The sequence below is a fragment of the Pan troglodytes genome, chromosome 23, assembly GCF_028858775.2.
Source record: "Pan troglodytes isolate AG18354 chromosome 23, NHGRI_mPanTro3-v2.0_pri, whole genome shotgun sequence".
NCBI classification, from domain to species: domain Eukaryota; kingdom Metazoa; phylum Chordata; class Mammalia; order Primates; family Hominidae; genus Pan; species Pan troglodytes.
Genome location: NC_086016.1, coordinates 23,111,125 through 23,126,016, shown reverse-complemented (window position 1 = coordinate 23,126,016; position 14,892 = coordinate 23,111,125). Strand labels below are relative to the sequence as shown.

Below are 14,892 nucleotides of genomic sequence, written 5' to 3'. Positions count from 1 at the left end.
CGTCGCTAATTGCCGTGGCAGACGCCAGTCGATGGACGCCACACTCGATTGGTCAGCGCAGCCGCAGACTCCGCCCACATCCCCGGGTCGCGCTCTAAGTGAGGCGCCAAGCGGTCTCCGCCTCAGGGTCTGAGGCTGCGAAAGGGGCGTAACGATGAGTGGTTCCTGCCAGAGGTCTGGGGAGGATAAAAAGCAGGAGGAAGAGGCGACGGCGGCCTGTGGACGTCTTGCAGGGGTCCCCGAGGCCAAGCAGGGTCCCAAGGCCGATTCAGACTCCGACCTAGAGACGGAAGGTGCTCGGGGCAGGGGGCTTCTCCCGCAGGGGTTGTGGGAGGTGGGCTGGCGCCGCCGAGGAGGCAGGAGACCTCTGTCCAGCAGGGCACGTAGCCCTCTGCGGGGCGTCTCCAGCCCCCTGCCCTCTCCTCGGCGCTCCTGGCGGCATCAGGAACTTTACCATGAGAAGGCGCTTCTAGAAGGAGGTTAAAATGGAAAATCCCGCCAGACAGTGCACCAAAGGCTGTCCCGCCCTGAAATGCAATCAGAGCTGGGTTTTCCCAATCCACAGGTAAAACTAATATAATGGATGTATAGAATTTAGAACTACTTCCGGTTTTTTCCCTGGGGAAAATATTCACAAAACATCTGTGGTCTGCAATCAGGTTAAAAGACATAGTGTGCCATTTGGCATCAGACAGGTAGAGGCCTGACTCTGGCAGGATTAGCTACCACTAGCTGTGAGACTTTATGTATTTATTTATTAGAGCCAGGGTCTTGCTCTGTCACCCAGGTTTCAGTGCAGTGGCAGGATCATAGCTCACTGCATCCTTGAACTCTGCACTCTGGTGAGCCTCCTGCCTCAGCCTCCTGAGTCGCTGAGACTACAGGGGGCTACCACATCTGGCTAATTTAAATAATTTTTTATCTCGCTATGTTGCCCAGGTTGTCCAGCTTTCTTTTGACAGCTGTATGACTTTAAGGAAAAGATTTGCGTTGCCTTAGCCTCGATGTTCTTATCTGTCATATGCGGGCAGTGGTCCTAAGGAGCGTAGGAAGCAGTGCTTCTAGAGGCAAAAAATAGGCCAGGTAGTGATGCAGGGCAGGGGAGGAGGCAGGTGGCTATAGCCATGCAGGGGTTCACATTCATCCCCCTGTCTCCTACCAGGCACCCATGGACTTGGAGAACTGGTCGGGGACACCCTGTACCTGAGGTCTTGCTGGATCCATAGCATTGTGCCCATCTTCTGCTTTCTGTGCCAAGGGAGTGCCCCAGAGCTGAACCTGCTGCACGGGGGCCTGAGGCCCCAGGTACCACTGGAAGGACACTGGGTCCAGGCTTACAGGGAGAGGCCCCGGGAGACAACAGCCATGGGAGTGCCCCTGAGTCTGTCCCCTATACTCCCCAGCTTCTGCCTGTGCCAGGCATGCCCTACCCTCGACATCTGAGAGACAGATGGGATTGATGCTATGACAGATGGCATGAAGGGTTGGGGAGCCTTCAGGCTTCTAACCCGCTGGGGGCTCTGGGAGAGGTGGGGGTGGGGGACACCTAGGTGGGGCCTAAAAGGAGAAGCATGTGTTCCTTAAGCAGGTGGAAAGGGGGGTACTTTCCAGGTGGGGGACGTGGAGCGGGCTGAGCCCTGGAGCATGAGCCAGGATAGTGGCCAGTGTGTTTGCTCTGTCTGTCCCAGGGCGCCGGTCTCTGGCTTCCTCATTGAGCTCCAATCCATATGTCAAGTGGCTGAACTTTTGGGACGGTAGGCTCTATGGGGCAGGTACAGAGGCCCTGGCAGGTGCCCTGAGCAAAAGCAGCAGCATCTGCGGTAGGTGCTGGGTCTGGGGCAGGTGGGCAGGCGTGAGTCCTCCCTTTCCTCAGGGATGTGCCTCCACCCCTGAAAGCTGGGCCATGTCACCTGGGTCCTGCTGGTGTTGCTGGTGGATAGAGGAGGGGCCTCATCACAGGAGGGGGTATGTGGGGTGGAGTTAGACCCTCTGCTGTGCAGCCGATGCTGGATACAAGTCCCTTCCTCATCCATCCTACCCCACCACTCTCCTTCCTTGTTGGCTGGCACCCATTCTCCTGCCCTGCCCTGCACATGGGAGACTCCCAGTGCCTGAATGCAGAGTGGAAAGTCCTGCAACACAGAGAGTTGGGGGCGGGGAAGTTCAAGAAAGGGGTGGGCAAGGTGGGAGTTCATTGAAGCTGAATCCAAATGCTGGCTCTGCCACTGAGAAAACGGGGTGACCTATGAAAGCAGCTCAGTTTCCAATCTGTGAAATGGCCCCCACAAGACCTCATAGGCTTGGGGCTGTGGTGAGCATGAAGTGAAATGCACTCCTGAAGTGATCAGCAGAGTGTGTGACCCATGTAAGTGCTCCATGCACAGTCACCTGGGCTATTATTGCCAATCCTGGCAGTGGGGCAGTGAGGGCTTCTGAAGTGGGTGGTGATATCACTGCCAGACATAATCATCGATGGGGTGGCTGCCCCCCACCACAGCAGTCTCTACAGTACCAGGAGGTAGGCGGTTTTAACCGCTTGACACAGAAGCTGGTGGGCACACAGGGAGGGGGAGGTCGGGGCAGAGGGGACCCAGCCATTGGGAGCCAGAGCCACCATGCAACCCCAGGACAGTTAACCTGTAAGGCCTTTTCCTCTGCCTCAGACCTGGAGGTTTGGGGGATGGCAGAAGAGGGGGGAGGGGGGGTGGTACCTGGCTTTGCATCCCACTGGCTGAGGAGTGGCTCCGTCCCCCAGATGTGGACCTGTCGGAGAAGCAGCTGGGAGTGGCAGGAGCCCAGGCCCTCTGTGCCGCCCTCACAGTGAACCAGGCCATGCGGAAGATGCAGCTGTCAGGGAATGGCCTGGAGGAGCAGGCGGCCCAGCACCTTGATGAACTCCTGCTGGCCCACACAGACCTGAAGTCCCTGGACCTGAGCTACAACCAGCTGAATGACCAAGCAGGTAACGCCTGCGCAGGGCACCATGGCCATGAAAGCTCAGCTTCCTGGGGCAGGGGTGGGTGGGGGTTGGCAGGACCGCGCTGCACATCGCCAGGGAGCATGTGCTCTGGTTCCTGCTCCCCACACCCCACCTTGCCCCACTCCTCTTCCACTCCAGCCACACGGAACTCTTCATTCCTTCCACCAATATCTCATTGCGCGCTGCTGTATGTGCTGGGCACTGACTTAGCCACCAGGGATCCACCTTGAACAAAACCAAGTTCCTGACCTCAAGGGACAATGTTAACAACATCATTCTGAGTAATTATTGGCACTGCAAAAGAAACAAATAGTTTATGCTTCTAGAGAAGAATGGGGACCCCCTGCTTTAAAGAGGTGGCTGGGGAGGCCTCTGTGAGGTGACATTTAAGCTGAAATGTGCAGGGTGGGAAGGAGTCAGCCATAGCAAGATCAGAGGGAGAGCATTTCAAGCAGAGGAACAGTGAGCATGCGGGCCTGTTTCCCAGACTGGCGGACAGCAGTGTGCCTAGGCTAGGGAGCCAGGGAAGCGTGGCCAGGCTGTGGGGTGGAGAGGGCAGAGGGCTGCAGGGCTGTAGGCCGTGGCAAAAAGGGTATAGATTTTGTTCCAGGTGAGGTAGAAGACATGGTTGGGATTCCTTGGTCTCATCACTCTCATGCCCCTGAGTGTTTGCTTTGCCAGGAATTTGCACTTCTACCTGCCTCTCCTCAAATGGTCCAATAATAGTAACAATCACCTGTGACCCTGGGTTAGGCATGCAGATGTTGACCCTGGACCTGCTGAACCAAACTCTTAGGGGAATGCCGGTGAATCTGCATTTTAATGGATGCCCCAGGAGAGCTCTTTTCTGCAGCGTTTCAGAAGCTCTCATCTGGCTCAAGCAGCTTAGAGGGAGTGGGGTGGCACCAGACTTGGCCTTTGAGAATTGGCCCTGGAGTGTAACTGCCAGAGAAGCAGTTTGTCTTCTAAAAAAATTACTACTGGGAGTCAGTGAAATTAAAAGACAGGCTTATTTCAGACTTTGACAAACTGAATATAGGTGTCTCTTTGGACCTGCACAGTAAAAGGGCAAGTGCCAGAGAGGCAGCCGGGATGGAGGGCCTGGAAGCTAAGGTGCTATGAAGGTTTCACAAACAGACACATGTACATGAGGGAGGTGGGTGGGGACTGGAAATCAACAGGCCCAGCAAGGCCATTTTTTTTTCTCCAAGAGATCTGTGGGAGGGCCCGACTCCCTTGAGAGGTGAAGGAACTTGGATCTGTGCGTCCCCACTTGATCCATGGCAATGGTAGCACCTACCGCATAGGATGGCTGCAAGGGTCACACAGAACAAGCATTGGCAGTTGCAGGGGTGTGTGGAAGAAAGAATCTTCCTGCCCTTGAGCTGTTCAGCAAAAACAGGGCCTCCCCACAAAGTGGGGGATTACTGTCTGACCCTGCCAGCCCTAGAAGTGTCTGAGTAAAGAGGAAAGTACATGTATTTGAGTACCTGTATTATCAAATCCAGTGCTGGGTGCTGAGTCTAGTTCTCAGGTAGAGAGGGGGCAATGCCCTGAGTCCTTGCTTCTGTGCAGGGAGCTCTCCATGGTGCTAAACAAGAGTGTCTGTAGCCACGGGTGCCAGTCCAGCAGGCTGGCTGAGCGCTCTGGTTAGTCCATCCGTTTTTCTTCTGTGTATTTCTTCAAACCAGCCTTCCTAGACCTCTGCAACGTCTTACTGTGAAGTGTGCGTGGTGATTTGTGCATAGATCTGTATTGTCTGTTTTTCTCTGCTTCAAAGTGTGATGCGTGTTCATTATGGATGGTCTGAATCCGTATCAACTCTCAGAGGCAAAGAGAAGTGGCCCCGGCTTGGTGGAGGTTGGTGGTGTGGCTCCCACGGGCATTGGCTTACGTTTTCTGGTTTCTCTCAGGCAGATCTGTGCATGGGACTGCAGGGCTTCCTCATCTTCCACAGCTTTGGGGACGGCACTGGCTCTGGGTTCGTGTCTCTGCTTATGAAGTGGCTCTCGGTGGACTACGGGAAGAAGTCCAAGCTGGAGTTTGCCATTTGCCCAGCCCCCCAGGTATCCATGGCCATGACGGAGCCCTGCAACTCCATCCTGACCACCTACACGACCCTGGAACATTCTGACTGTGCCTTCATAGTCGACAGCAAAGCCACCTATGACATGTCGGCACAACCTGGACATCGAGTGTCCCACGTACACCAACCTCAGTCGTCTGGGCAGATCGTGTCCTCCATCACGGCCTCCCTGTGATTCGATGGGGCCCTGAATGTGTACTTGACAGAATTCCAAACCAACCTGGTACCATACCCCCACATCCACCTCCCCCTGGCCACCTACGCCCTGGTCATCTCAGCCAAGAAGGCCTACCATGAGCAGCTGTCCATGGCCAAGATCGCCAGTGCCCGCTTCGAGCCAGCCAATCAGATGGTCAAGTGTGACCCTCACCATGGCAAGTACATGGCCTGCTGCATGTTGTACAGAGGGGATGTGGTCCTGAAAGATGTCAGTGCGGCTGTCGCCACCATCAAGAGCAAGCACACCAACCAGTTTGTGGACTGGTGTCTGATTGGATTTAAGGTAGGACTGGGTGATGTGGAGTCCTTGTGCCATCAGGAAGCAGCAGACCTGCAGAATAATGCTGCCCCTGAAGGCCCGCATCCTTTATGGAGACAACCCCTTTTCACATCAGCTAGGTTGCAAGGATAATAATTTTAGTAATTTATTTCCTACCGCCTTATACTTTACCAAATACTTTATGTTCCCTCATACCTTAACCACTACCCTTTAAAGTTCATGGGGCAATATTACCAGCATCTTACACTTTAGAAAACAGAGGCTGAGGCTGGGCGCGGTGGCTCATGCCTGTAATCCCAGCACTTTGGGAGGCCAAGGCAGGCAGATCACGAGGTCAGGAGATTGAGACCATCCTGGCTAACACGGTGAAACCCCGGCTCTACTAAAAAATACAAAAAATTAGCTGGGTGTGGTGGCAGACACCTGTGGTCCCAGCTATTCGGGAGGCTGAGGCAGGAGGATGGCGTGAACCCGGGAGGCAGAGCTTGCAGTGAGTCGAGATTGCACCACTGCACTCCAGCCTGGGCAACAGAGCGAGACTACATCTCAAAAAAAAAAAAGAAAGAAAGAAAGAAAAAGAAAAAAGAAAAGAAAACAAAGGCTGAGATAGCTTTAGGTGTCTGGAGCCTCACAGGCAGCAAGTGATGCGGAGAGAAATCAGAGATTATCTGACTGCAGGTCCTGGTCTGTCCTCCACATTACTCCACTGCTCACTTTAGTAATTTGTCAGGTTCTATGTTATCATTTTTTGTGTTATAAATAGTGGTTTTTACACTTCACATCATCATGGTCACCTGTTGTCACTGAATTTTGGGCAACACTAATATTTCTGTAAAGATTTTTAAATATATTGTGCAGTGTTTACTGTGAAGACCAAAGGCAGGTCTTTGCCCTTTCTCCAAACCAAGCAGAGACTTCTGCCTCACACACAATCAGACTGATGATTTGGTGCTCCTTTAGCTATGCTTACAGTCAGTTGTCTACCAAAAGAAAAGTACCATGTATTTGGAAGCCAAATAACAGAATGTCAGGCTCGAAGATCTGTTGTGATGACTAGGCTAAATGCCTCACCACACCTGTGTTGGTCAACTTTGTGCCCTATGGTTAGTTAAGAGCCCCTGTCTACAGTGGTTTCCCACATTAGGCAAAGCTATAGATCCCACATTTATAAGTCTCAATGAGTTCTGAAGGTGTTTGAGGAGTTGCAAGTTCCAGGATCATTCCAGATTGAAATGATATGAGAAAGTCACAGGTATGTGTCTTCTTTTTCCCATGTGGAATGGCCATTAACTTGCCTCTGAACGCACACAACTTCTTGAATCTGTCTGGCCCTCTCTCAGCCACTTTACAACACCTTGACACAGATCATCTCTCTTTTTCATCTCACGTTGATGCAAATCATCTTTAAGTTGACAGATTTAAAGTGATTCATAGAACAGGGTAAAATTGGCCAGGCTCAGTGACACATGCCTGTAATCCCAGCACTTTGAGAAGCCCAGGTGAGAAGATTGCTTGAACCCAGGAGTTCAGGACCCAGGAGTTCAAGACCAGCCTGGGCAACATAGTGCGACCCTGTCTCTACAAAAGATATAAAAATTATCCGGGTGTGGTTGTGCATGCCTGCAGTCATAGCTAATGGGGAGGCGGAGGTGGGAGGATCGCTTGAGACAGGGAGGCAGAGATTGCAGTGAGCCAAGATCACCACTGTACTCCAACCTGGGCAACAGAGCGTGACTGTCTCAAAAAAAAAAAAAAAAAAAAAAGAGGAAAAAGAAGGGTAAAATCTACAACAGTTACACCAACCTGGAATGTTCATTACACGTTACATAGGAGGATTACAGACCTTAGATGTTAGATGTTACAGGTAGGAGGTGAAACCCTCCATTCTGTGTCTAATTATTAAGCCTCTCAACTTGAGTAGAGGAGTTTTTCTTTCAATTAGTGTTACATTTGGAAGGTGAAGACATCCTTAGCTGGCAGGCACTGTGGGAGATGCTATGCTGTGCAGAGGTTTCCTGTTGTAACTAAGTCTTGTGAGACAGTAGGGAGGCTAGTCTGTGGGGAGATAAAGTCACAGCCTCTCCTCCCCCCAGAAGATAGTCCAGCCTCAGATGGACCTTGTTGAATTCTCTTTGCTCTTAAGTTCCTTTTTGTCAGTCTTAGTGTGATTTACCATACATTCTTGTTTGTTTGTTTGTTTGTTTGTTTTGAGACGGAGTTTCACTCTTGTCACTCAGGCTGGAGTGCAGTGATGTGATCTCGGCTCACTGCAGCCTCTGCCTCCCCGGTTCAAGCAATTCTCCTGACTCAGCCTCCTGAGTAGCTAGGATTACAGGCGCCCGCCACCATGCCTGGCTATTTTTTTTTTTTTTTTTTTGAGACAGAGTCTTGCTCTGTCGCCCAGGCTGGAGTGCAGTGGCACGATCTCAGCTCACTGCAAGCTCCGCCTCCGGGGTTCATGCCATTCTCCTGCTTCAGCCTCCCGAGTAGCTGGGACTACAGGTGCCCACCATCGCGCCTGGCTAACGTTGTTTTTTTTTTTTTTTTAATTTTTTAGTAGAGCCGGGGTTTCACCGTGTTAGCCAGGATGGTCTTGATCTCCTGACCTAGTGATCCGCCCGCCTCGGCCTCCCAAAGTGCTGGGATTACAGGCATGAGCCACCACGCCTGACCAATTTTTTGTATTTTTAGTAGAGATGAGGTTTCACCGTGTTGGGCAGGCTGGTCTTGAACTCCTGACCTCAGGTGATCCACCCGCCTTGGCCTCCCAAAATGCTGGGATTACAGGTGTGAGCCACCGCACCCAGCCAACCATACATTCTTTAACAACCATTTGCTGTTTGTTTGTTTGTTTGTTTGAGATGGAGTCTCGCCCTGTCACCCAGGCTGGAGTACAATGGAACACACTGCAACCTCCGCCTCCCAGGTTCAAGCAATTCTCCTGTCTCAGCCTCTCAAGCAGCTGGAATTACAGGCATGCGCCACCACGCCTGGCTAATTTTTGTATTTTTGGTAGACACAGGGTTTCACTGTTGGCTAAGCTGGTCTCGAGCTCCTGAACTCAAGTGATCCAACCGCCTTGGCCTCCCGAAGTGCTGGAATCACAGGCGTGAGTCACTGCACCCAGCTTCGGATATGCTATTTTCGAAGAGTCTTTTCCATGCTTAAAAACATTTGGGGGCTGGACCGAGTGGCTCATGCCTGTAATCCCAACACTTTGGGAGGCTGAGGTCGGTGGATCGCCTGAGCTTAGGAGTTCGAGACCAGCCTAGGCAACATGGTGAAACCTCATCTCTACCAAAAATACAAAAAATTAGCCGGGCATGATGCCACGCACTTATAGCTACTTGGAAGGCTGAGGTGGGAGGATCACTTGAGCCTAGGAGGCGGAGGTTGCAGTGAGCCAAGATTGCACCACTGCACTCCAGGCTGGGTGACCAAGTGAGACCTTCTCTCACCAAAAAAAAAAAAAAAAAAAAAAAAAAAAGCTTGAGTCCAGGAGTTCAGGATCCATTGGGGGAACATGGTGAAACCCCATCTCTACACAAAATACAAAAAATTAGCCGGGTGTGATGGCACACACCTATAGTTCCAGCTACTTGGGAGGCTGAGGTAGGAGGATCACCTGAGACTGGGAGGCAGATGTTGCAGTGAGCTATGATTGCGCCACTGCACTCCAGCCTGGGTGACAGAACAAGACCCTTAGAAAAAAAAGTACGAACATTTGGGTTTTTTATTATAAAAGTACTTATGTTGGCCAGGCACAGTGTCTCACACCTGTAATCCATTGGGTGGATGGCTTGAGCCCAGGACTTTGAGACCAGCCTGGGCAACGTGGCAAAACCCTGTCTCTACAAAAAATAAAAAATTAGCTGGGCATGGTGGCACATTTCCTGTAGTGCTAGCTACTCAGGAGGCTGAGACAGGAGGACTGCTTAAGCCCGGGAGGTTGAGGCTGCAGTGAGCCAAGATGGCACCATTGTACTTCACTCTAACCTGGGCGACAGAGCAAAACCCATCTCAAAAAAAAAAAAAAAAAAAAAAGGTGGGTGCGGTCAGTGGCTCACGCCTATAATCCCAGCATTTTGGGAGGCCAAGGTAGGGGGATCACCAGAGGTCAGGAGTTCAAGACCAGCCTGGCCAACATGGTGAAACCCTATCTCTACTAAAAATACAAAAAATAGTCAGGCATGGTGGCGGTTGCCTGTAATTCCAGCTACTCTGGAGGCTGAGGCAGGAGAATTGCTTGAACCCAGGAGGTGGAGGTTGCAGTGAGCCGAGATTGTGCCACTGCACTCCAGCCTGAATGACAGAGCAAGACTCCATCTCAAAAAAAAAAAAAAAAAAAAAAAACTTGATATGGGCCGGGCGTGGTGGCTCACACCTGTAATCCCAATACTTTGGGAGGCTGATGCAGGCGGATCACTTGAAGCGGGAAAATCACTTGAACCCGGGAGGCAGAGGTTGCAGTGAGCCAAGATCACACCACTGCACTCAAGGCTGGGTGACAGTGAGACCCTGTCTCAAAAACAAAACAAAACCTGATATGTGGCAAAATACTAAAAGAGTGCAGAAGACTGAAAAGCTGAAGTCCTCTTCTTCCCCAGAGCTGCTTCTGTCCTTTGAAAAACATTCTGTACATATTCAAGGCATATTAATCTCTTGTTATACAGGTGATGTTGACAGTGGCCAGCAGATATGTATGTCCCTTTCATGTAGGTGACAGACCCAATTGCTGCACACAGGTGGTCACAGTAAACAGAAAGCTGGCAGCACTCCCACTTGGAAGGGCTGATAGGCTTGGCCTTAGAGTTGTGGGAGGACACTCCCTGATCAGGGTACGAACCCTTCTCTCTGCCCCTTCCAACTCCTGTGGAGTCTGTCTGTATCTAGTTGGTGCTAACTGCTACGTGCTTGGCAGGGCAAGGCAGGGTCACCACCTCAGCAGGCGTTTGTCCTCCTCCGGCATGATGCTACCCTAGCTGCCCAAGGCTCTAGCCTGTGTATGTTATTACATAGATTTTTTTACACATAAATACATAGACTTCAACTCACTTTTCTTTTTACAAAGTATACAATATACCTTGGATGTATTTATATCCCAAGACAGGGTTCTCATTCTTTTTCATGTGTTTTACTGTATGGGTAATATGGGTAATATTTTTTTTTTTTTTTCTGAGACAGAGTCTCGCTCTGTAGCCCAGGCTGGAGTGCAGTGGCGAAATCTCAGCTCACTGAAATCTCCGTCTTCCGGGCTCCATTTTACATGCCCATAATCCCAGCTACTCAGGACGCTGAGGTAGGAGAATTGCTTGAACCTGGGAGACAGAGGTTGCAGTGAGCCGAGATTGCACCACTGCATTCCAGCCTGGGCAACAGAGCTAGACCCTGTCTCAACAACAACAACAACAAAGAAGAAGGAGAAGGAGGAAGAAGGAGAAGAAAAGAAAAAAAAAGTCGTCAAAGGATATTAATTGTCGATAGATAACAGATAATGCCAAAAAATATAGAAGCAATTCTTAAAACACAGTGTTGGAACTGGTCCACAGCTCTAATTTTTAATGAGCCCCCATTTCTGAGGCCAATATAAACTTCATTCTATGCTGCCCATCTCTGACAGGTGGGCCCATCTCTGACAGGTGGGCATTAACTACCAGCCCCCCACGGTGGTCCCTGTGGGAGACCTGGCCAAAGTGCAGCGGGCGGTGTGCATGCTGAGCAACACCACGGCCATCACGGAGGCCTGGGCCTGCCTGGACCATAAGTTCGGCCAAGTGCGCCTTAGTGCACTGGTACGTGGGGGAGGGCATGGCAGTGGGGGAATTCTCCGAGGCCCGCGAGGATCTGGCAGCTCTGGAGGATTATGAAGATGTGGGCATGGATTCCGTGGAAGCTGAGGCTGAAGAAGGCGAAGAATAGTGAGGGGAGGGTGCGGCAGGCAACCATCACTCTGTATTCCCCACCATAACGCTAGGAGAGCTAATTACCTATTAAAATTTCTGTATTGCAAATTAGCCGGGCGTGGTGGCGGGCGCTTGTAGTCCCAGCTACTGCGGAGGGTGAGGCAGCCGAATGGCGTGAACCCGGGAGGCAGAGCTTGCAGTGAGCCGAGATCGCGCCACTGCACTCCAGCCTGGGCGACAGAGCGAGACTCCGGTCTCAAAAAAATAATAATAAAATAAAAAATAAAATTTCTGTATTGCGATACTGTCTTTCTCCTGTGTTGTACTTTGAGAGATTCCTCCTCCAGATAACCCTCCCTGAAGTCCACCTCCCCAGTACGAGAGTGAGTGCGGGCTCTGGTTTTTGTCGGGTTCTTTCGTGCAAGCGTCCCAGGCCCCGTTTTATTTCTTCCGTCAGAGGTCATTCCGAGGCGAGCTGCCGCCCCTGCGGCTTTCGAGGCTCCCAGGACACTGCCGCTTTCCGCTCCCGGGCCGCTCCATCGTGCCGGGGTGTTTACGGAGAAAAGTGAGGCCTGAGCTGACGAAAGAGAAGCCCACGTGGGCGACAATACTGGTAGTCCAGGGAGCTGGGACGACGCGGGCGCGACAGAGACTCGCACACTCACGCCGCTTACTAACCCAGCTAGCTAGGACCTCGCCCCGCCCCGCCCCGCCCCGCCCCGGTGGCGGGGCACCTCCGGCTCTCCAGTCTCTATGGTACCAACTTCCGGCGCGCGCTACCCCTCGCGAGACTTCGGCGGCGCAGCAATGGCCAGACCGTGAGTGCCGCTGACAGAAGTCAAGAGAATCGGCTGGGACGGGGTTGGGGCGACAACGGGCCGGGGGGGACCCGACAGGCCAGAGCCCCTTGGGGAGGAGCGGCGGCTGGAGGCGCGAGGCTCCTCCGGATGCCCGGAGAGCCGCTTGCGACTTAACTCCCGCCTCTTTCCCAGATGCCGCGTCACTGCTCCGCCGCCGGCTGCTGCACACGGGACACGCGCGAGACGCGCAACCGCGGCATCTCCTTCCACAGGTCAGCGCGCGTGCGCCGCGGGCTCACGTGCGCATGCGCTAGTTGTTGCTCGCCTCGGGTCGCAACTGCGTAGAGGCTTCGCGCCTTTCTCGGATACTGAGGAGGCTTGAACCTGTGGGTGGGAGGTGAAGCGGAACGGTCCCGGCGGGACTGAAGGCAGTCGGGAAGGGGAGGACGGGAAGTCTAGCCGGCTTGGACCCGCCCCACTCTGTTACCTGCCAGATGACGCTGAGGAAACTGCTTTTCTTCTCGAGGCCTCCGTTGCCTCGTCTGTGCCCGGGCGGTGGTGCTTACCCGGCGGGGTCGCAGGGAGGTCTCGTGGCGGCGCGTGTTGGGTCTGCGTTTCCCCTCTGGGGAGCTTGGGCAGCATGAGCCCAGGGCTGTGGACAGCCTGGTGCTCACGGGTTTGTGGCTCCACAGACTTCCCAAGAAGGACAACCCGAGGCGAGGCTTGTGGCTGGCCAACTGCCAGCGGCTGGACCCCAGCGGCCAGGGCCTGTGGGACCCGGCATCCGAGTACATCTACTTCTGCTCCAAACACTTTGAGGAGAACTGCTTTGAGCTGGTGGGAATCAGGTGGGCCTCCCTGCCGGCCGACGCTGGGGTAGGATGTGGGGCTCCCGGCGGACTGGGACAGCTGCAGGTCCTGGAAGTCCCTTGAGCAGCCTGCGTCCAAGGGGGCTGTTTCCTGTTCCCAGCTCTGCGCAGTGAAACCCACCCCCAGGATCACTGTGCCTGTGACACAAGGGGAAAACAGGAGCCTTTCCAGAGAGTATCTTTCAGAGCCCCAGTCTTGCCAGCAAGTCCACAAATCAAAGAATTCTTTCTGGCTGGTCAGCCCAGCTCGGCTTTCCGCACACCTGGACTTTGAGGAGTCCTGCAGGGAAGCGATTGGTGTAGCTGTAACTTGGCGTTCCCCAGACGTATTGTTTGCACGATGCCTTCCAGCCTCCCACGGCGCTGGTGCTGGGGGCAGATTGGCCTGGGGAGGCAGCACTTGCTCTCCAGCTCATCTGGGTTGCTTTTCCCCACAGCGGATATCACAGGCTAAAGGAGGGGGCAGTCCCCACCATATTTGAGTCTTTCTCCAAGTTGCGCCGGACAACCAAGACCAAAGGACACAGTTATCCACCTGGCCCCCCTGAAGTCAGCCGGCTCAGACGATGCAGGAAGCGGTATGTGATATGGGTGGGGGATGCCCCACTCCCACCCCTAGGCTGAGGGACTGGGCCCTAGGGGTGTCTGCCAGCAGTCTCGCTGGACAGGGTTCTTGCTGCACAGAACCTGTGGATCGGGTTTGGGTGTTAAGGGTGGATCAGGTGGGCTGGTGGAGTGGGGTCTGGCAAGCCCTCAGCCTAGCCCATCAGTCTCTCTCTTCCCCCTTACCAGCTGCTCCGAGGGCCGAGGGCCCACAATTCCATTTTCTCCACCTCCACCTGCTGATGTCACCTGCTTTCCTGTGGAAGAGGCCTCAGCACCTGCCACTTTGCCGGCCTCCCCAGCTGGGAGGCTGGAGCCTGGCCTTAGCAGCCCCTTTTCAGACCTACTGGGCCCCCTGGGTGCCCAGGCAGATGAAGCAGGCTGCAGCGCCCAGCCTTCACCAGAGCGGCAGCCCTCCCCTCTCGAACCACGGCCAGTCTCCCCCTCAGCGTATATGCTGCGCCTGCCCCCACCCGCCGGAGCCTACATCCAGAACGAACACAGCTACCAGGTGGGCAGCGCCTTACTCTGGAAGCGGCGAGCCGAGGCAGCCCTTGATGCCCTTGACAAGGCCCAGCGCCAGCTGCAGGCCTGCAAGCGGCGGGAGCAGCGGCTGCGGTTGAGACTGACCAAGCTGCAGCAGGAGCGGGCACGGGAGAAGCGGGCACAGGCAGATGCCCGCCAGACTCTGAAGGAGCATGTGCAGGACTTTGCCATGCAGCTGAGCAGCAGCATGGCCTGAGGGGCTGCTGGACTGACCGAGGGGCTGCCCAGCAAGACTGTAGCCTCTTCCTCAGATCCCACCAGACCCACCAGGTGCCATAATAAAACGGATTCTAGATGGAGGGCCTGCTGTCTGGCTCAGCTGGGGGCTGGAGCCCCTCTGAGTACTAAGCTTGCTGCCCCAGACAGTGGCTGCAGGTCCTAGAGGGCTCACTCAGTCCAAGCTCTTTGCCAAGAACAGGGAGCCTGGCTCTCACCCCTCAGAGCTACTGGTAGACAGGTGGCAGTCAGCCCTGCTAGCGCAGCTCCGTGCCCCACAGGGTTCTCTGAAGGGGCAGGATGGTGTGAGTAGGGGCCAGGAAGACAGCTCCAGGTGCCCTTTCCATAGGATCTGAAACAGCCCTGACTTAAACCAGCCAGCCCCTTTGA

At 53.8% G+C, this 14,892-nt stretch overlaps 2 protein-coding genes and 1 pseudogene across 2 annotated transcripts; all 3 read left to right on the top strand.

Moving 5' to 3' along the window:
• Positions 1-81: 81 nt before the first annotated feature.
• Positions 82-1,804, top strand: LOC107972600 (leucine-rich repeat-containing protein 74B-like). The gene is made up of 3 exons (XM_063807801.1): positions 82-293; positions 1,163-1,305; positions 1,689-1,804. Exons 1-3 carry the CDS (start codon positions 155-157, stop codon positions 1,713-1,715), a joined length of 309 nt encoding a protein of 102 aa, XP_063663871.1. The 5' UTR covers positions 82-154; the 3' UTR covers positions 1,716-1,804.
• Positions 1,805-2,755: 951 nt separating this feature from the next.
• On the top strand, positions 2,756-11,582 carry LOC129138574 (tubulin alpha-8 chain-like; annotated as a pseudogene).
• On the top strand, positions 5,134-14,585 carry THAP7 (THAP domain containing 7). The gene is made up of 6 exons (XM_016939763.3): positions 5,134-5,568; positions 11,926-12,286; positions 12,461-12,540; positions 12,961-13,116; positions 13,575-13,715; positions 13,930-14,585. The coding sequence occupies exons 3-6, from the start codon at positions 12,461-12,463 to the stop codon at positions 14,480-14,482; spliced, it is 930 nt and encodes a 309-aa protein (XP_016795252.2). The 5' UTR covers positions 5,134-5,568; positions 11,926-12,286; the 3' UTR covers positions 14,483-14,585.
• Positions 14,586-14,892: the final 307 nt, after the last annotated feature.

Coding starts and splice junctions, on each gene's coding strand:
- LOC107972600 (XM_063807801.1), top strand. CDS start 155: ATGAGTGGTTCCTGCCAGAGGTCTGGGGAGGATAAAAAGCAGGAGGAA. Junction 294..1,162: donor CTCCGACCTAGAGACGGAAG/GTGCTCGGGGCA, acceptor GTCTCCTACCAG/GCACCCATGGACTTGGAGAA. Junction 1,306..1,688: donor ACGGGGGCCTGAGGCCCCAG/GTACCACTGGAA, acceptor TGTCTGTCCCAG/GGCGCCGGTCTCTGGCTTCC.
- THAP7 (XM_016939763.3), top strand. CDS start 12,461: ATGCCGCGTCACTGCTCCGCCGCCGGCTGCTGCACACGGGACACGCGC. Junction 12,541..12,960: donor CGCGGCATCTCCTTCCACAG/GTCAGCGCGCGT, acceptor GTGGCTCCACAG/ACTTCCCAAGAAGGACAACC. Junction 13,117..13,574: donor TTTGAGCTGGTGGGAATCAG/GTGGGCCTCCCT, acceptor TTTTCCCCACAG/CGGATATCACAGGCTAAAGG.